The sequence below is a fragment of the Electrophorus electricus genome, chromosome 8 (assembly GCF_041902795.1).
Source record: "Electrophorus electricus isolate QZ-2024a chromosome 8, ASM4190279v1, whole genome shotgun sequence".
NCBI lineage: Eukaryota > Metazoa > Chordata > Actinopteri > Gymnotiformes > Gymnotidae > Electrophorus > Electrophorus electricus.
Genome location: NC_137504.1, coordinates 31,107,959 through 31,128,992, shown reverse-complemented (window position 1 = coordinate 31,128,992; position 21,034 = coordinate 31,107,959). Strand labels below are relative to the sequence as shown.

General features: G+C 41.9%; 1 protein-coding gene across 9 annotated transcripts in view; it reads left to right on the top strand.

The window, feature by feature from the left end:
- lrch2 (leucine-rich repeats and calponin homology (CH) domain containing 2) overlaps positions 1 to 21,034 on the top strand; it is a 61,606-nt gene that overhangs the window by 27,153 nt on the left and 13,419 nt on the right. For 4 of the 9 annotated variants that reach the window (XM_035527049.2, XM_035527048.2, XM_081718867.1 and 1 more), the window contains 8 exons: positions 378 to 478; positions 580 to 644; positions 4,644 to 4,748; positions 5,063 to 5,131; positions 9,591 to 9,650; positions 10,187 to 10,235; positions 13,073 to 13,111; positions 13,392 to 13,532. In XM_035527049.2, coding sequence (XP_035382942.1) covers positions 378 to 478; positions 580 to 644; positions 4,644 to 4,748; positions 5,063 to 5,131; positions 9,591 to 9,650; positions 10,187 to 10,235; positions 13,073 to 13,111; positions 13,392 to 13,532 — 629 coding nt within the window. The remainder of the gene's footprint in view (positions 1 to 377; positions 479 to 579; positions 645 to 4,643; positions 4,749 to 5,062; positions 5,132 to 9,590; positions 9,651 to 10,186; positions 10,236 to 13,072; positions 13,112 to 13,391; positions 13,533 to 21,034) is intronic. The other 5 variants (XM_081718865.1, XM_035527053.2, XM_035527051.2 and 2 more) reach the window with 3 other exon arrangements.

The following is a 21,034-nucleotide window of genomic DNA, read 5'->3' as shown; positions in this document are numbered from 1 at the left end:
CATTTTTCAAAAGATGCTTTAAGATTTAGGGTCTGATCAAGAGTATTAATGTTTTAACTAAAACCATGAAAATTTAATCATTAATAAGCATATATACTAGCTTAAGATTGCATGTATTAAGACATGCAGTTTCACCTGCACCTATCCTGTGCTATGGAAGATGTTTTCCTCATATGAAGAAATAAAATGTGAGACAAGAATGTTTGATGCTTGGTGCCTCTGATAGCTGTAAACATGAGCTGTAAACTTGAGCTGTGGGCTACGTGCTGTGGCCTTCCACAAATGAACGTTTTTCCGGATTCAGCACAGTCAGCAGAAAAAGAGTAAACAAATGTGTCACATTGCGTGTGTGTGTGTGTGTGTGTGTGTGTGAGCAGATCAGGACCAATATGACTTCATCGACCCAAATCCAGATGAAGAGGCTGCTCTTTCTGAGGGAGATATACAGCAGGACACACCCTATGTGTCCTGTATAAAGGTATAGCACACACACACACACACACACACACACAAACACAAACAGACAGACATGCATACATAATAATTGTTTTCCACAACATTCTGTGTGTGTGTGTGTAGGAACTGGAGAGGGTTCTTAAAACACACCAAAGCAAAGATAAAGAGAACTGGAGGGAAGAGTCAGGGTAAGCCCCCACATGCCTGAAACACACGAAAAAACTCACATGCTTTGCAAAGCAACTCACCACACATTGCGTGTTCTAGCACTTTATGACAAGTAGGTGGCAGTGTGGCGTAGAAATGTGCCACTGAAATCCAGGCTTCTAGATATCAAAAGTCAGCATCTGTGTGTGTGTGTGTGTGTGTGTCAGTATATGGGAGAGTATGTTTGATGCTGCATGTGACATTGTATTTACGTGAGAAACAAAGAATGTGCACATCTGAGTATGCCTGATAAATTGTGTGTGTGTGTGTGTGTGTTTGTATAAAAGATAAAAAAGAGAAGTGTGTGTGTGTGTGTGTGTGTGTGGGAGACAGAGAGCATGACGCAATGTGGCAGGGAGAGAGATAAATGCAACCAAACATGTTTGGACAAACTGGATGACTCATTTTTCTGAAGAAACTTTCTCACCATTTACCTGGAAAAGACACATGTACCATCCCTGTAATACAGGCCTGCAGAGGCACCTGCATCCACCAATGAATGCACAGGCAGCAATCATGTGACCAGCAAAACATCTGAAATAGGATTACTCATAAGCTCACCAGATATCAGGATACAGAAAGGAACCTTTTGTAGTTGTTTTAGAAAGAGAAGTTTGTATCTTACTTCCTAAATAAGTCTCTTCTTTCTTAGACCTGGAGAAAACAATATATGACACTGATGGTCTCTCTCTCTCTCTCTCTGTCACCTCTGTGCTCCTTTTCTTTTTGCTTTTTTCCTTCTTTTCAGTCTGAAGTTGGGGCTGAAGTCTGTTTTCGACTAAAAGTTCAACATGTATTTTAAGGGCAACTCCCCTCGGTTGCATAATGTAAAATGTTTACATTTTGCACATACAACTGTATCAACAAAATCAATCTTGCCTTTTCAATATATATATATATATATATATATATATATATATATATATATATATATATATATATATATATATACACACACACACACACACACAGAGAGAGAGAGAGAGAGAGAGAGAGAGAGAGAGAGAGAGAGAGAGACACACACACATACACACACACGCAAGGTTTTCACAAAGACAGGACATCAGTCTTTCATCAGCAAGTGCTTCTAGGGGTAAAAATTCAGAAGAACTTTGCTTGCACAGCTAATGAAGGACCTCTGTCCAAAACATCCTTTTTCTCTGGAAACCTTGTGTATCTCACAGAAAGACAGGGAGACAGAGATGTAGAGACGATATAGAGAGGAAATTGAGGGCATAACCTGTTATGAGCTATTACAGGCTTATAACAATGTAATTACAGTCTCTGTCACCATATAAAAACCATTTAATTAGAATTTCAGAAAATTACGATTGCTCTTATTTGTGGGATGAATCACTGTTTGCAGTGATTTGCAAAGGTAGCTGTGTGATGACTTGGCTTATACCTGTGCTTGAGCTTCCATCCATAGCTTGGTTATTCCACAGAAAGGACACTGAGAGGAAATGGTGATCCAAAAAATTCCAGAATTGCCCAGGTTCCAGCAAGTGTCCCAACTGAACTTCGCAAAAACATTGCTCATGTCTGCCTCCCTCCCCTCTGATTTTGTCTTTGTGAATTCAGTCAGATAGCGCCACCAGAGCTCCTGGCTAAGGGATGCACCTTATGTGGTTTTTCCCAGGAAAAATATAGAATGGTATAAAATGATACAAAACACTTCAGAATTTCAATGGAAATGTAATTAAAGGCTAGGTCTGTTGTTTTATGGCTGCATATTTCACCTTGAGGGGATAATTGGCTAACTATATCCATGAATCGACTTCCCAGGAATGGCCAGTAAAGGCTATGTTAATTTCTAATTACACATCAAGGTAATAACATAAATGAAGAACCATCGGGCACCTCCACCCAACTTTACATGGCAAGGCAGGTTGCCAATGACCTAAATGCTCGTTAGCTCATAGCGCAGATGCTAGTGCGAGCTGTTTCTCGGGGATGTATTTCATGTTCTCCACAAGGATATGCTGTTTGTTAATGTTACATCTGAGAGACCATAGATGAGCCAACAGGTGTGCCCATGCACGTGTGTCACCAGGGATTGTTTAAAATACAGGGTAATTTATATAGATCCTAGCTAATTTTGTATATAGAATATATTTTAGCATGTTCCTAATACCCTAAAGAGCTAGCCCAGCTCAACTCTGGCAAGGAAAAACTCTAGATTTTAATCTCCAGAGTTTACTCTCCACTGCTTTCATTGAATATTTGACAAAAATGTAATTTCACACATGATCCAAATAACACATGAGCCAAAACCAAACAAAATTGAGTTGGTTCTGCTTATAGAGATACGTCATGCAAGCCCAGGTCAACTTTGGCAAGGAAAAACTCCAGATTTTAATCCCCAGAGTTTATTCTCCACAGCTTTCACTGGATATTTGACAAGAATTTAATTTCACAAGGAATCCAAATTAAACATGAGCCAATACCAAACAAAATTAATTCTCATAGAGATAATGACTCCCTCTGGTGTGTGTGTCTATTGAGATGAAATTAGCATTGTGGGACCCCATCTTGGGACTATGTTAGTGTTCAGATTCAGGCATGAACATGTCTTGATCTTTAGGCCAACACACATTTCCTAACACCCATCAAACAAACTTGGCAGACTTACTGTCTCCTCTATATCTCTCCAAAATGTTGTCTTCCCCAACTTACCTCCATTGTCCTTGCACAACCATTTTTCATCTCTGGGAGCTAGATGTTATAGTTGCTTTTAGGTAAAATATTTTGCCCCTGTCTTGGCAACCTTACTAGCAGCTGTCTTCCTTGTATCAGTCTTTGATAGTTGGCGTCAACCAAAGTGTATTTTGGGTTTAGTCACCTTTTTATAGGTATTCTGTGGTCATGTCAACTGAGCATTTTCCCTGTGATTGCTTTCATTTACTGCTGAAATAGTCCGCTCGTGTTTTATGAGAAAGCTGCAAAATGAAATCCCATGACAAAAAAGACAAAACAGTTAACCACACAGCAAGATTTTTTAGGCTTCCAATTTGGAAAAAAAGGCTTTAGACAGCTGACAGGGTAGATAGCTACTTAACGAGGCTTGAATGATTTGCAGTGGTGAAATGCAAAAACGTCACTTTCGTTTGTATTCGTTCGCTGTCTGGATTTTCATAGTCATAAATATTACTGTTTTTCTTTCTTTTAAAGTAGTTCATGTCATGTTCATACATTGTTTTGTTTGTTATCCAATAAACAAGAGACACCAAGGGAGGACAGAAGCACTGTGTTCGTTTGGTGGTAGCTCAGTGATTATGGTACTTGCCTTGTAATTAGAATGTTGCTTGTTCTAGCCCTGCCACTGGCAAGTTGTCTCTGTCGGGTCCCTAAGCAAGACCTTTAACCCTCAATTTGTACTCAGTCATAATTGTAAGTTGCTTTGGATAGAAGTGTCAGCTAAATGCTGTGGATGTCTTGTTAAAAAGTCATTGTGTGCTTTATGCTGTTTACCATTTCTCCTTCTGTAATAAATTATGTTCAGTACAATGACATTTCCATAAATGGAAACAGTCCTTGTTATCTTGTTTACTCAGATAACCTGTTTCCCAAAGAGGGATAATGAGGTTCTAAGAGCTTATGGAGGAGGTCTATTTGGAGCAAAGTGATAATGTAGCTAGATGTTGTGATTGTATGTAATACATTTTAATAGATTGAACCTCAGAATACCCTTCGGGGTTCCTCCTTGGGTATTCTGGTCAGGAAGATCACATTACATAAAAATGTGATTTCTAATGTGATTAGAGGGGTCATATTATGCAATACCATATTGTGCATTATCAAGGAAAATACTGCAATAGCAAAATGTACAGCCCGTGTGTGTGTGTGTGTGTGTGTGCGTTTCAGTTTGAACTTATGCATGTGTCGTTGTGCGTTTTTCTTACATGCTGGACGGGGTCCTGCTATTCATCTTTTCTTTGTATCTATTTGATACTCCTCTCCATCCCTCTCTCTGTAAACAGTTCAGAGAAAGAGCAGCTGGCTGAGGAAGAGGAGGATGAACTGAAAGAAGTTCTGGACCTGAGGAAGATCGCAGTGCAGCTCCTACAGCAGGAGCAGCAGAACAGGTAACACGCATATCATTTGCGTTGATGCTAGGACCTCTATATTGAAGCGCAGCACCAGCACGCACACACACAGAGTACAGGCATTCTCAACAACCTTTTAGAATGTCCATATCCCAATGCTTTTTTTCTTTCTTTCATTACATCAATTTCTTTCTATCTCTCCCTCTTTGTCTCAATATTCCCTGGCTTCACTCTCCCCATCTCTCCATTTACTAACAAATGTTACATTCTTTCCTCCTGTTCCCTCTTCCTCCTTCCTGCTCCTCTGCATCTTCCTTTCCTTGCTTCTTCACCCCATGGCATGTGACCATCAGGAGGCGGTCCTTAATATGTAGGGCAGAAAGCCTAATCCATCGTAGGAGAGCTGTGGGAAGAGCACACAGGTAGAGAGAGATATTGTGTGTGTGTGTGTGTGTGTGTGTGTGTGTGTACGTTTGTCTATACGCATGCATGCATGTATGTGTGTGTTTGTGTTCACCCATGCAGGTCAGTGTGTGTGTATGTATGCGCATATATATATATATATATATATATATATATATATATATATATATATATATATATATATATATATATATATATAAATAAATTAGAGAACAACACACAATTTCTTAAATGTCATGGTCATTGTGTAGTCCTATGTGACTTTATCCTAACAGGAGTAAAAGAACAGAATTTTAAGATTATTTCATGAGTATTCTAAAGAAAAAAACAATTAATATATTCTAAAGCACAGTATAAAAAATTTAAATGAGATCATTGAAAAAGAAAACTCATCAAATTTACGGAACACTTTCAGATACCTGCAAGTTATTGGTGTTAATCTGGCACCTGGTGCTAATTTCCTTAATTATCTCACAAACCCTATTTAACTGGCAGCCTAACTTTCCAGTTTTCACTGACTTTGCAAGATGGTGAGCCGTTCCAAAGTGACTGAAACCCTCCGGCAGCAGGTTGTCCAGATGAAGGCCAAAGGGGTGACCATATCAGCCATAGCAAGAGAAGCTGGTCATTCCAAGTCTGTGATTTCTAGAATATTGCATCTTTACAACATCACAAACTCATTCAAGTCCCTCAGGAAGGCTGGTCACCCACGAAAGACAAATACAAGAGTGGACAGGATAATGCGGAGAATCTCCATGGGTAATCGGTTCAACACTGCAGCTGGAATTGCTCGCCGGATCAGCACTGAACAGGGTAAGGATATGTGTCCTCATACGGTGTCTCGACATTTAAGAGCATTTGGACTGAAGCCCACTCTGCAGTGACTAAAGCTCTCATTAGCAGAAAGAATCAAAAGGCTAGACTAACCTTTGCTGAGGAGCATGTTGTGTGGACAGGGGAGAAGTGGTCCAGGGTTCACTTTAGTGATCAAAGCACGTTTAATTTATTTGGGTCTGCTGGGAAACATTATGCTCGTCGACAGACTGGGGAAAGACTGAACCCAAAGTGTGTAAAGAAGTCGGTGAAAGGTGGAGGAGGAAGTGTCATGGTTTGGGGAATGTTTTCGGCAGCAGGAGTTTGACCTCTCATACAGCTACATGGCAGAGTGAATCCAAGTGTGTTTCAGAACCTTCTTCAACAACACGTGGTTCCTTCCTTGTGTTCATCACTCAGTCAGCCAGCAATTTTCATACAGGACAAAGCCCCCTGTCACAGCAAAACGGGTAAAGCAGTTCCTTGAAACTGAAAACATTGAAACAATGAAATGGCCAGCCCAGAGTCCTGATCTAAACCCAATAGAAAACCTCTGGAAAATCCTTGGTGACAAAGTTATGGCCAAGAAACCCACAACAGTCACTAAACTGTGGAAGAGACTGCAAGAAGAGTGGACCAAAATCACACCAGAGTGTGAGAGACTAGTGATGTCCCGTGGCCGCAGATGTACTGAAGTCATTCAAAGCAACAGCCTGCACACTTCCTACTGATTTGGTGACTGTTGTAACCTTCAGAAAATTTTGTTGTAATCTTTCTTTGTGCTACAGTTATTGTTGTTCTAATTTTAATCATTGTGTTTTCTGCAAAATAAAGGTTTTATGTTGAAATTTTGTTATTTTGTAAAACACTTTTCTAGTGGCATGGTATACCCCTAACAAAACATCCTTCAAATGTTGACCAATGAAGATTACATTATTTCTGAAAAAAATCAAGTGTTCATAAATTGTTCTCTAATTTTGATCTCCTGTGTGTGGGTGTGTGTGAGCATGTGTACATAGGTGGGTGTGTGTGTTTCTGCATGCTTTCCTCTGAGTGAGAAAAACAGTTATTACAATAACGTAATTACAGTAATAGAGTCTTTTGGTATGTGGAATTACCGACCAGCTGCACCCAGCTCCAGCTTCATGAGCAGTGCCGGTCTCTTTGTGATTTTGTGATGGACTTCACACTTCGTCGCTGCTCATCAGACTATAGCAAGGCCTGCACAGACTCACTGCATGAGACGAGAGTGCAATGGAATCTGACTCCAAAACAGGATTTACAAGCGTGCACAAAAGTATTAAGTCTTGGAGGGGTATTTGTCTTACTAGTGCAGTTAATCCAGATTTTGAATCTAGAATCTGGTCCTTGTATGTACATGACTTATGTCACAGAGCACATGTATAATAATAATAATAATAATAATAATAATAATAATAATTATTATTATTATTATTATTATTATTATTATTTCGATTTCTGCAGCACCTTTCATAAGCCCAAGGATGCTTTGCAATAAGTAATATCTAAAAAAAATTAGATAAAGAAGAGGAAAGTTTTAAGCAAGGATTTGAAATAAGACAGTGAGGAGCGTAATGGCCTGAGTGCCGCAGGGCAGGACGCACAGACTCCCTCGACGGAGACAGACGTCTATTAACATACACGCACAACAGTGGAACTCACATCTCACGTAAACAGTGAACACAAACATGGGCATTGACATTGTGAACACAGACATGAACAAAGGCAAAGCGAACAAAGGCAATGACTGACAGTGATGCACACACCGACAGGGGTTTAGATACATAAACACAGAACAACACTAACTAGGTGCAGGTGTGCGCAAAACGTGGGCGTGATTACAATCAAGACGAAACAAGAAACTCACATTGTAGGTGGTGGGCCGTACCACGTGACCAGTGAGAGGGGAGAGTGCCACGACAATGAGCAGTTACAGAGAGATTGAGGCAGAGAGTTCCAAAGTTTGGGGCGACAGCATTGAGGAATCTGCTACCCATGGTTGAGTTGATCTAAGGTGTACAAAAGGGATGATATGGGAGAATAGGTCAGAAAGATAGCTAGTAGTGTTGAGTGTTGTATGTTTCACAATAAACAGCAGGAAGCTAGTCCAATTGCTGGAGGACAATAAATTAACAGCATCAACTGTGGTGTAGAAGAGAGGACATTCAGAGCTAAGTATTCAAAGGTAGTAACAACATGAAAGTCCATCTCCTAGACCTTGTATTCAGAACAAAGCCTTCAAAGTCCAGATGCTGCTGTTTTTCCAGCCTCCCTTTAACTAGGAGTCAGGCATGACGACTAAGCAGCATATCAGTTAGAAAAAAAGTTCCGTTCATTAACATCCAGTGGTTGCAAAGTCCAGGACTGTAAATTTGATTTAGAATTAGGACCCTTCTGCTCTATTCTGGGGACCAGCATAACAGCTAGTTTAAACTGCAATATATTTTGGCCAGATGTTTGCTAGTATTAGCAGTGGGTTCATTGCATGTGAATTTAGCAGTGGATTTATTTGCCATCTGTAATTAATTATGGGAAAATGTTTATGACATGAGCAGGTCTTTTGCACCAAAAAGACTTGTGTATATATATATGCCCTAAGCAATTCCAATCACATCACTGACCGCAGCACTAAAGTGATTGGCGGTACAACTAGGCAGATGTAGACAATGCGGATAAGGAAGTGAAGTCAGCAGGACTGATGGAACAAGTGCTGGGCCTCGGGGAACTGTGGAGCGGCGTGCTTAGTTTGAACTGAACAAAAACTTTACCTGAAGCCTTTGCGTGTTTCTTACATGCACCACTTGTGAAAGCTCATGTTATCACCGATATCTGCAGCAGGCAACAGTTTTTTTAGTGTTTAAAAAATGAGCTCCTAGTGACGTGCATCCTGTAGTCATGCAATGAATCTACTGCTTTTACCAGCAAACGGTTGACAGTATTGTGTGAACAGCGTGAGCCAGAATTCGTGGGTCACTGCTGGGTGTCTACTGATTCCGATGCCTGATAATGTGACTTACCAATCCTGACGCTTGTGTGAGTGTGGTAGTTTTGGGGCGATGCAAATATGTTAGTGTCCCAAGAAACAGACTGACTGAGCGTTACATAAAAAAGAGATTTTTTATTATATGCACTTGCAGTGTCAAACTTAAACTGGCTTGATATGTTTTTGTCATGATCATTTTTTATTTAATTTTCCTCCACTTTCTCCTTCAATATACTATTTTAAAAAATATGATCTAAAAAAATCTGCGTACCCATGTTTTTTTTTTCATTTCTTTTTAAATAAATATTACTATGTCTGGTCTGTTCCAACTTTTTGGCCAAACTAAATATCGTGATGTGTATTGCATATCATGCCAATACCTATCTGTCTTTACAGTTTATACACTTGCCATATCTAATTTATATTTCATTTAGTTTGCACCTGTTTTGTTTGTTTGTATTGTCTGCACATTTGTCCCACTATCTGTGTGTGTGTGTGTGTGTGTGTGTGTGTGTGTGTGTGTGTGTGTGTGTGTGTGTGTGTGTCTGTGTTGAGTTGATTATCTGCGCTTGTATTTTTTTGTGTTTAAGTGTTTTGATCTGATTTTTGTTAAAATGTTTTGGGGTGTTCTGACTCAACAGGTTTCTCAGTCATTCAGGAGCAGGTAGCAAGCAGAGATCTCCTTCACAAGCTGTTAGGAGGTATTAAAATATTTAATGTTGACATACACTAATAAACCAAGGAACATTGTTTGACACGAACACACCCACACAAACATGTTTGAAAATCTGACACCAAAATGTAAGCACAGTTAACAATCACTGAGTGACAGAAACTGAACTGATTTATAGTAAGTCAGATTCCAGCAGTCCATGCAGTGCCACGAGCAGCACAGCAGCGCAAAGTGCCTCAAAGATTCTGCTGAAATCATGTTGTGCTGGTGTTTGGAAAGGAAAACATGTCTCAGGCATCAGTGAACCTGGAGATGTTCTTCCAGATTTGGTTGGCTGACCAAGCAGCAGAGACCATTCATGTAGCCAGTAATTGCAGATTGCAAGCTTTGACACGTACACACACATACACACACACACACACACACACACACACACACGCTAACGCATGCACACACTCACATGCATACAAACATGCTCGCATAGACACACTCTCTCAGGCATTCCCACTCACAGCAACATGAGCTCTAGATGTGGTATGACATTCTGTGTTATTGTTTCTGCAGTGCATCACTGGATGAAGGGAGTAGTGCAGCTTCAGCAGTATGTGGGCAGGTAACCCACACACAAACACACACACACACACTGTTGCACTCCTTCTGACCCAACACTCCACCCTCACAATACAACCTTCACCACCCTAATTCCAAGTAAAAGCTGTTTTTTCTTTGTAAGCATCAGATCAGTATAAGTTCTCTTTTCCTTCTTACGGTAACTGATTGTTAAGTTTGTTTTCACACTCCCACTCTAAGAACACATGCGCACACGTGGGGTTTCTCACACCCTGTCAGTCACACACTCAATGTCTTCAGTTGGTCTGCATGTTGAGCCTGCGTCTGAGTACTTAGTTGTTCTGGATCAACGACTTACGGATGCCACTGCAAACTTGAGCCATTTGTCAGCCTAATGTAAAATCCCGAATCCTGTGTCACAATATAATTGCTTTACTGTTCTTCCTTAATATCACCTATGTCTCATCTCTCTTGCTCTTATGATGTTCATAAGGCAGAGGTAGCTCAGTGGTTAAGGTACTTGCTGTGTAGTCAGGAAGTTACCAGTTCTGGCCCCACCACTGCTAAATGGCCCCTGTTGTGCCCTGAGCAAGACCCTTAACCCCCAGTTGCTCAATGCTGTACTCAGACATGATTGTAAGTTGCTTTGGATAAATGTGTCAGATAAGTGATGTTCTGGCAATTCCTCTGAGGTGCCTGACCTCCTGTTAAGGACTAGTCTTGTTCTAATGGATCATTTCACCCTATGTACTGGTATAAGCCACAGCACTATTTTTTTCAATTATAAACAAACTTCTGACTTTTGTCCTTTTGAACTAATAAGGACATCGATCTAACCCATCTGCTAGGTGGATATGACTTTGTTGTCCTTTGTAACAAACTAGCCACTGAATCTGACAAAAAAAGTGTTTCCTAAGGGATCTATCCTCAGACGTCTCGTGTTCCTTATTTACGTGGCACCAGTCTAAATTTAAATGAATCCTTGACTTTGTTTAAAGTCCCCAACAACAGATCCTGTGACTGTTCTCATAGGTGTGAGTATACCTATTACTCCTTCTTCTATTAAAATCTTCTATTATTCTAGTTCTATTAAAACTATACATTATTTTTAATATATGCAAATTTCGGTTGCTAGAAATCTACCTAGTGTCTTGACCCCTAAAACCTGGAGCACCTCTTGTTCTGCTCTTCTGTATCTTTGTTTAAAGCCCAGCTTCAAATCTCCCTCTGTTCTCAAAACTTGAGCTTTTCTTCTTACTCCTGTTGGTATCATCTTTTGTTTGTATTTGTTTATCACCTTTGTTTTGTGCTGTTTACATTGTTGTTGTTGCATATGTTGCTCCTGTAACATACAGTGGTGTGAAAAAGTGTTTGCCCCCTTCCTGATGTCTTTTTTTTTGCATGTTTGTCACACTTAAATGTTTCAGATCATTTAACAAATTTAGAACAAATTTAAATATTAAACAAAGATAACACAATTAAACACAAAATGCAGTTTTTAAATGAAGGTTTTTATTATTAAGGGGGAAAAAAAATCCCAACCTACATGGTCCTGTGTGAAAAAGTGATTCCACCCCCGGTTAAAACATAAATTAACTGTGGTTTATCACATCTTTGGAACGCTGACTTCAATTTCTCTAGCCACACCCAGGCCTGATTACTACCACACCTGTTCTCAATCAAGAAATCCCTTAAATAGGACCTACCTGACAAAGTGAAGTAAACCAAAAAAGATCCTCAAAAGCTAGACAGCATGCTGTGATCCAAAGAAATTCAGGAACAAATAAGATACAAAGTAATTGAGATCTATCAGTCTGGAAAATGTTATAAAGCCATTTCTAAAGCTTTGGGACTCCATCGAACCACAGTGAGAACCGTTATCCACAAATGATGAAAACATGGAACAGTGGTGAACCTTCCCAGGAGTTTTGCTGCTTCAGGACCTGGAAGACTTGCTATGGTGAATGGAAGCATGAATTCTGCTGTCTACCAAAAAATCCTGAAGGAGAATGTCCGGCCATCTGTTCGTGACCTCAAGTTGAAGCCCATTTGGGTTCTGCAACAGAACAATGATCCAAAACACACCAGCAAGTCCACCTCTGAATGGCTTAAGAAAAACAAAATGAAGACTTTGGAGTGGCCTAGTCAAAGTCCTGACACAAATCCGATTGAGACGCTGTGGCAAGACCTTAAAAAGGCGGTTCATGTTCGAAAACCCTCCAATTTGGCCGAATTACAACAATTCTGCAAAGATGAGTAGGCCAATATTCCTCCACAGTGCTGTAAAAGTCTCATTGCCAGTTATCGCAAAAGCTTGACTGCAGTTGTTGCTGCTAAGGGTGGCCCAGCCAGTTATTAGGTTTGGGGGGGCAATCACTTTTTCACACAGGGAACATGTAGGTTTGGATTTTTTTCCCCTTAATAATAAAAACCTTAATTTAAAAACTGCATTTTGTGTTTACTTGTTATCTTTGTCTAATATTTAAATTTGTTTGATGATCTGAAACATTTAAGTGTGACAAACATGCAAAACAAATAAGACCTTAGGAAGAGGGCAAACACTTTTTCACACCACTGTATGTATTTGGGCAACATTGGGCATGGGAAAAGTGCTGTACAAATTAAACTTTTAATTTTTGTTGTGTTTACTGTTGGTTTCTGTGTTACATTTCAGTTTGTATCATAACAATGTGACACTAACAAATTAACTCACATTAGTAAGGTTAACTATTGAAGCAGCAAAATGAGGTGTTTTCACTGTTACTTAGTCTGTTTGCATACTCTCACACTCACTCTTCCTCACTCTTCCTCAGTCTTCCTCACTACCACTTTGTGTCGTCTGAATTCTCCCCCCTTTTTTCCATCTCCTCTTTCCTGAAGGACGCTGATCTCACAGATGAAGACACAGCTTTCTCAGAGGTCTCATCATCATCATCATCATCATAGGCTTTATCATTTCAGTTTTCAGCTCATACTAAACGTTGACCAGATACAAACCAAGTACACACACAAACACATGCTCACAGTGAAACTGAATTCCCTTGTATATATTGTCAAGTCCCAGAAAAAGGCTGTTTTTTTTTAAAGTGTGTGATTCTTTGTGTAATTAGAGTCAGGTAATGTTGAAAATATTGTGTGCAGTGCAACGATGCTTCTGTGTGTGAGTCTGAGCCGGAATGGCATTTGATTTTCCCTTTAGCCTTCTTCCTCCTGCTCCTTTGATGGAAGCCTGAAGTCTGAAAATGGCGACACTGAGCCAAAATGGCCGGATCTTCCTCCCATCCTGAACCAGAACGAGGACCGGCGACGGAACAAGTACCTGAGGAAAGACTACATGAAGGTACACACACACGCACACACATACACACACTCTCAAAAAACCTCGCACACACATTTGCAAAAGCTGGGAAACCATGTGAGCGCATTCTGTTCCTTTATCAAACAATGTGTCTCCTTAGCATCAGAAGTTTTATTGTTCCCTTTATGGTTTGGATGTCAGTATCCAAAGACAAAAGACCCAACCATGCACACAAACACATAGTTGACACAAACACACGCACACAGAGAGAGAGAACGCATACTGTTCACAAGCTTTCCTCCCACAAATCTTTAAAATCTCTGCCACAGAGACCTTGTTTTGTCTCTCTCTCTCACTTGTTCTCACGCGAAGCGTTTTGCTGGCCTCTGTCACGAGATACTCTCAAATGATTCATTTTGTGCTGGGGCCAACTTGGGCCTTATTGTGAGCAGTAACTGTGCCTGTCTTGTTTTATATAAAAAAATCATACAAGCTGTAAAAGGGCTTCCACACCCCTCTCCTACACACAGACAAAACAACACACACAGTACTAATCCATGAGAAACGTCCTAGTCTGCATTCTGTACAGTAAGCCTTTCCCATGAATCTCATTTTGTTTGACAGCTGACTATTTGTTTGACTATTTTCAAACACCCATGCACACATACAAACACCCACGCACACATACAAACACCCACACACAGACACACACACATGGATCATCAGAATGTCTGATTGTATGGCTGACTCTACCGGCAGCAATATCTAGACATCCCTATGGGTCGCCTCATGCTAAGGATGAATTAATTTCCATGTTTATTTCACAAAAATCAAAACAGCAACATTTAGGTATTAAAACACCAATGCTGGCAGTACAAGTCAGAAACAATCTGATATTTTGGTGCATAAGTGTACTAAACTCATACATTGATAAACAGAAACCTAAAAAACTATTAAAATACAGCTTTGGAGGGAGGTTTGTCACAGAAAAAAACTTTTGCACTGACACTTGTCCAAGATTTATGTGTGTTTTTTGCTTCTGTTTTTATCTGGTTCACACTTGTCCTTGTACCTACTGTAGTCTACCATGACTCACTACAATTACAATGAGATCATCAGTATGAACAATTAAATGCAAGAATGATAAAACACATCTTCACTGTAAGTACTGTGGTGGAATTTTGAATAAACAGCAAGTCAGACGTGATTAAAAGAATAATTTAATAGAGAAAATAAGACATACAAAACACAGCTGTGTGAGAGCTAATGCTCTGAAGCGAAAGCTCTAAAGGGGTAGGCTGACTCTGTTCCTTATATCTAAACTTCACTTCCCCCAGGGAGGGGTGCTCGGTCATCCTATTTACCCATTTCCTGCTCCTTATCGCGCTAAACACTTTTGCACATACCAGGATGCTCTGTTCCACCAGGACAGACACAGTTTGCTAGTTTCTCTTTATCAGCATTAGTCGCATGACACATGCAAGATCACGAAGCAGCTGATTCAGCAGTCGTTTTGTTCACATAATATACAAACACAGAATGTGCAGACTAAACTATTCATATAGGATTACATAGAGAAAGGATTAACATGATTATATATGAATCACATGATAATACATGATCGAATAATAATTTCCATCACACTTCCCTCCTTTGATTCTTATACAATCATTTGTAATTTCATTCATCGTAGGGTTTAATAATGTTCTTAGTCTATAGAAGTCTTCGTCCTGCACGTCGGGCTCCTTTATACTTGTCTATGCTGCGAGAGTCATCGCTTCGGTCATTTTGCTCTTCATGGTTACTAGTCGTTTGTAGGACTCTCAGGTGCTTTTTTGCAGTGGGTATGGTGTACCCAAGTTGCTCTTCCATTGGTTTTGACAGTAGTGTTGGTCGTCAGTAGCACTTGGAACGGCCTTCTCCACCTGGGTTAACTCCACTGCTTCCTTCTGAAGTCTTTAATCAGCACCCAATCGCCTGGCTGATGCGTATGGAGGGGAGTATCCGTCACCTCAGGAAGGACTGCCTTCACCTGCTTAGACACATGGGAGAGAGATTTGTGCAGAGACACACAATACTGCAAAAGTGACTCATTGATCAGGTTAGTGTCCCAGTTGGGCGGTCCCACCCCTGTGTTGGGAGGCCGTCCAAACACTATCTCAAAAGCTGATAAGCCTGTTCGTGCCTGCGGCCTGGTTCGACTTTGCCACAGAACTAGGGGGAGGCATTTAACCCAATTCATGCCTGTTTCCTGCATCAATTTAGCTAGACCCCCTTTAATGGTGCCGTTTGTCCGTTCTACTGCCCCTGCACTAGCAGGGTGATAGCTGCAGTGTTTTGTCATATCCACTCCTAGGTATTTAGTCAGAGCTTTTAACCCTTCATGTACGAAGAGTGTTCCATTGTCACTGGACACTCGTTGCGGCAACCCCCACCGGGGAATAATTTCTCTCAGTAGCGCTTTTGCTACTGCATCACTATCTTGTTTTCCTGTTGGGAAGGCCTCCACCCACTTACTAAACATGCACACACACACACAAGCATGTATCTCTTCCCTTCTGGTGGTGTTAGTTCTACAAAATATATTTGCCAATGTTGAAATGGTTCACTAGGCGGCGGGTGTCCGGAGGGTGCATGTTTGGTATGATTGTCTCCATGCGGTGTATTTTATGCACATACCAGGCATCGGGAACAAAGATTTTGGGTATATGTGTTTATTCCCGGTGCATACCAATGTCTCGTTATACTCTCCACTATCCCCCCTTTGCTCATGTGACTCCTCCCATGAGCAATCTCAATTAGTCCTTTCATATAAGCTGTGGGGAGACATGGTTTGTTCATATCTGGGTGTACCCATATCCCGCCTATTTGTTTACACCCCCCTTTTTTCCATTTCGCATAGTCCTGTGGAGTGGCTTGTTTTTGGATATCTTTGGTAGTTATTCTGGTTCAGTATCTGCTTGTGCCATTTGTGGATTGAGCGGCTGTAACGTTGTGAGTTGAGCTACTTTATCCGCATAAGCATTTCCTTTTGACACAGCGTCATCCGCCTTTGTGTGTGCGGCACACTTTATAATTGCTACTTCCTTTGGCAGTTGGATTGCTTCCAACAGTTCTGCTACCAGGCGGTGTTTTTTTATCTTTGCTCCTGAGCTGGTGAGAAAGTTGCGATGTTTCCAAATGGCCCCAAAGTCATGTGCCACTCCCCAAGCATATCGGGAATCAGTCCAAACATTCACAGTCTTGTCCTGTGCTATCTTACATGCCTGTATGAGTGTGACAAGCTCAGCTGCCTGCGCTGAGTAGTTAGATGGGAGTGGTTCTGCTTTCACCACTTCCGTGTGTGACACGACGGAATATGTGCCACCTTTTGATCCTGCAATATTCGCGATACTGCAGGGGGAACATGTAGGGTCAGATTAGCATATCCTACTATATCTCTGGATGCTACTAGGGCCTTTTTTGCTGCGGCTACTGCTCTTATGCACAATGGCAGGCCTGCTGCGACTGCATCCAGCTTTCCTGAGAAGTAGGCTACTGGCCTCTGTTTGTCCCCGTGTTTTTGCGTTAAAACGCTTGTCATGTATTGTCCTTTCACATCCACTGTCTGTTCGAATGATTTACTGAGGTCTGGGATGCCTAAGGCAGGCATGACCTGTAGTAATTGCTTCAATGCTGTAAAGGCCGCTTCAGCCTCTGGCGTCCACTGTAACTGAGAGGAATTCGACCCCTTGGTCGGTATTATATTCCTGAGTGGCCCCTCATGCTCTGCATAAGATGGTATGAATGTTCTACAATAGGAGCACATGCCTAAGAAGGACAGCAGCTGTTTTTTCGTCGTAGGCTTCGGTATAGTCAAAATAGCATTCACCCAGTCTTTAGTCAGCATGCGCGTTTGTTCGGTAATGTCATGTCCTAAAAAATGCACTTGCTGCTTGCAAAACTGTAATTTAGATTTGGATGCCTTGTGGCCTTTCCCTGCTAAATGATGTAGCAGTGCCACCGTGGCTTGTTTACACGCTTCTCGTGTATTTCCACAAATTAAAAGATCATCAACATATTGCAGCAGAGCTGTTCCTTCAGGGAGCGCTGAAGCCTCTAGGCTTCGGTGTAAGGTGGCATTGTAAATAGTTGGTGATTCGCAATACCCCTGACACAACCTCGTGAATGTGTATGGCTTTCCTTCAAAAGTGAAAGCAAACCAAAATTGGCTATCCTTGTGCACAGGTACACTGAAAAAAGCATTGGCCAAGTCAACTACACTGAACCACTTGCTGTCTGGTGGGATCTGAGAGAGAATGGTGTGCGGATTTGGAACTTCTGGGGCTCTAGGGTGTACTGCCGCGTTGACAGCCTGCAAATCCTGCACAAATCTCCATTCATCTCTCCCTGGTTTCTTAACTGGGAAGATTGGAGTACGTACCGGTGAGTCTGGGCATGGCACGATTACTCCTGCTTGCTTTAATGATTTGAACACCGGCCTAATACCCTCTTCTGCCTCTGGTTTCATAGGGTATTGGTGTTGGTGTGGTCTATAATCAGATTTTGGGGTGATGTGGACAGGCTCACATCCTTTTATTAAGCCCACATCATTTTTTCCCTGTGCCCATAACCCTGCAGGAACTGTTTTCAGTTCCTCTTCCTCTTCCTCTGAGAGGGTAACAGAGGCTGCCATAATTACCATATTTGGACTCACGAGCTCGACCCCCCTTTTGCAATTTAACCTATACGGGGCTGGCATTTTCCACGCTTTTATGCTCGGGCTGTACATAATTTCACACTGGGGTTCCTTTACCCAGTCAGTTGCGCTCAACACGCGTTTAGTCCATAATCCTACTCTCTGCCAGTCTGGGTCGGCATGTGTGCTAGCCAGCAACACATGAGGTGCTGCATGCGAGACCGAATATAAATGTTTTTGTTTAGCTGAGAGCTGCACCACTCCCGCAGCCCACTCGCAGTCCCATGCTATAGCTGTGATAATCAAACTGTCGCTGCCCCCTAAGTCAAATTTCTGCTCAAAATCAACGTCTGGTCCCTCATGGACCTCCATCGTACAGTGAATAGAGTCACTTTGTTTAACCGTCAGCTCACCAGGTAGTGTGTTAGTAACTTCAGTCATAAAATGTGTTAGTACTTCCCCAGCAGTGCACTGCAATTCATAAACATACAAAGGGACCCCCACTTCTAACTGGACTCCCTGTGTGGGTGTTTCCCACATGACAAATAACCCCTCTGGGTTACTGCTAATTGTGCATCCAAGTTTACACATCAGGTCTCTAGCTAACAAATCAATTGGACACAATTCTGACACCAAAAAGCTGTGTTTGAATTGGCTATTTCCTAAACTACATTGGAGAGGCTCGGACATCCTTTCATCGATGGGATGGCCTCCCACTCCAATTACTGTTATCCCATACCCTGGTCTCATTCTACATTCTATTAAACCTTCTTTCAACATCGAGTGGGTGGCACCACTGTCAACCAAAAACTTAACATTTTTCCCTCTACATTCACAATTACTTCGGGGAGGCCTCTTGACCCTTTACTAATCTGCTGTAGTAATTGGTAATTTAAATTTGTTACTTCCCTTTTGTCGTCTTCCTTCAGTGGCCCGTCGCTGTCCTGCCTCTCCACCGCCCGTCTGTCTTTTTTGACTTCCACAGCCGTGCTGTCACTATCTTCCCCTTCTTCTTCAGGACAGTCTCTTGCAAAGTGTCCGAATTTTCCACAATTGTAGCATTCCCTTCCTCCAGACTCTTTTCCTCGACCTCTTCCTCTCCCTCGTCCGTGTCCGCGTCCTCTGCCATGTCCGCGACCTCTTCCCCTGTCTCCTACTGTTTGGAGCATGGTCAGCATCGCCTGGTGGGTGATGTCGGCGCGCTGGCGCTCCCGTCTAGCATCCTTCTTGCCCAGAATAGTTTCATGATGCTTGACGTGTTCTTCAATAGTTAACAAAGGGGCTCGACTATAGCTGATGCAGTTTTTTCTGATGAGGACGCTAATGTCCTTTCTCATATTCATAAGGAAGCTGTTTCTCAGATGAGCTTCCCACGCCTCCACTTCTCCGGGGCCCGCTGCACGTTGTGCTGGTGCATCAATTCCACAATGATCAGTATGGACGCGTGTCAAACGGACGAGGAAATCAGCCACGGGCTCGTCATCCTTTTGTTTGCATGCTGCTATCACGTCAGTGTTAATAGTTGTCGGGTATGCTGCTTCCACCCTTTCGATGAGTCCTCTTATCATCTCTCTGTATGGGCCATTTGAGTCAAGCTGGCCTTGGGGCGGTGCATTCCACTCAGGCAGATGGAGACGAACATCTCCATCCACCCAGTCTCTGTCAATGCGGTTATACTGCGGTCCAAGTGGAATCATAAGCAATCGTCTCAATTCAGCCTGAGTTGGTCTGCAGGACTGCACAAATGCCATAAGTTCTTGTCCGAAGCGTCGTCCGCCGATATCGCCTGGTTTGCTCAGGCCGTCGGCCGCTTTCATGATGTCTTCTGCAGTCCAGTGGCGGTGGACCATAATGACTCCATCTGGTCCAGACACCTCCACCATCGGGAACTGCGGGGCGCAGCCTGCCTCAGGCTCTGCAGATGGCTTTATAGTGGTGTGACTTCCAGTGCGATGAGCCACTGGTGAGGTTATTGCCTCCAGTTGTCGTCTTGGTTCGTCATATGGAGACGGCTTTGATGTTAGCGATGAAGTCCCTGGCTCAGGATATGGAGGTGGGTTTGTTAGCGCTTGTGGCTGTTGAATCAGCTGGGGGGCTCTCGGCGGGGCGGCATCTAGGTCAGGATCAGCTAAGTAAACACACTGAGACACTTCATCATTACCTTTTCTATGCCCTACCTGCTGCTTCTGTCTTTTTTTCAGCCTCCTTTAACCACATTTTTGCCTTTTCCAGCATATCTTCACTGTTCTTACCAAAATATTTCTGGGCTTTCTTATCAGCTTCCCTTGGTTTAAGCTTTACTCTTTCAACCAATTTAAGTAAAATATGCAACACTCAAAGTCCCCGATGCATTAAACCCATAGTATTTAATCCAGAACGGGACATGTTTATTTACATGTTCCCCATAGTCTTTACTCATTTGGAAGAACAGGCTACTAGAAAATTTGTCTTTGCTAAATTCATATTCCTTACTTTGCCCTTTACCCATCTTTTTTTTTTTTTTTTTTTTTTTTTGTAGGTAAGGGTGATTGCACAAATGTGATTACAATATAACCAAATAATATGAATAATATGGGTACGGGTGACACTCTCCCCCTTTTTTTTTTTTCCTTCTGTTAATCACGTCTCTAACGTTGCTTTAATTTAGTCCCGCTTCAGTAATTTGTGCTGGTTAACAGAGTTTCCTTCTTTCTCTATGCTATTGGAGTCCCAGACTCCTTTTTAATGGGACGTCTTGTCGGCCCGGGCCTATTTTCTCTTACACTTGAACGTCTACACAGTGTGCCTAACTCTTTTAGGCTATTGGAGTCCCAGACTCCTTTCTGAGCGCTAGTATTCCTCTACTACGCTACTTTCTCAGGCTCGC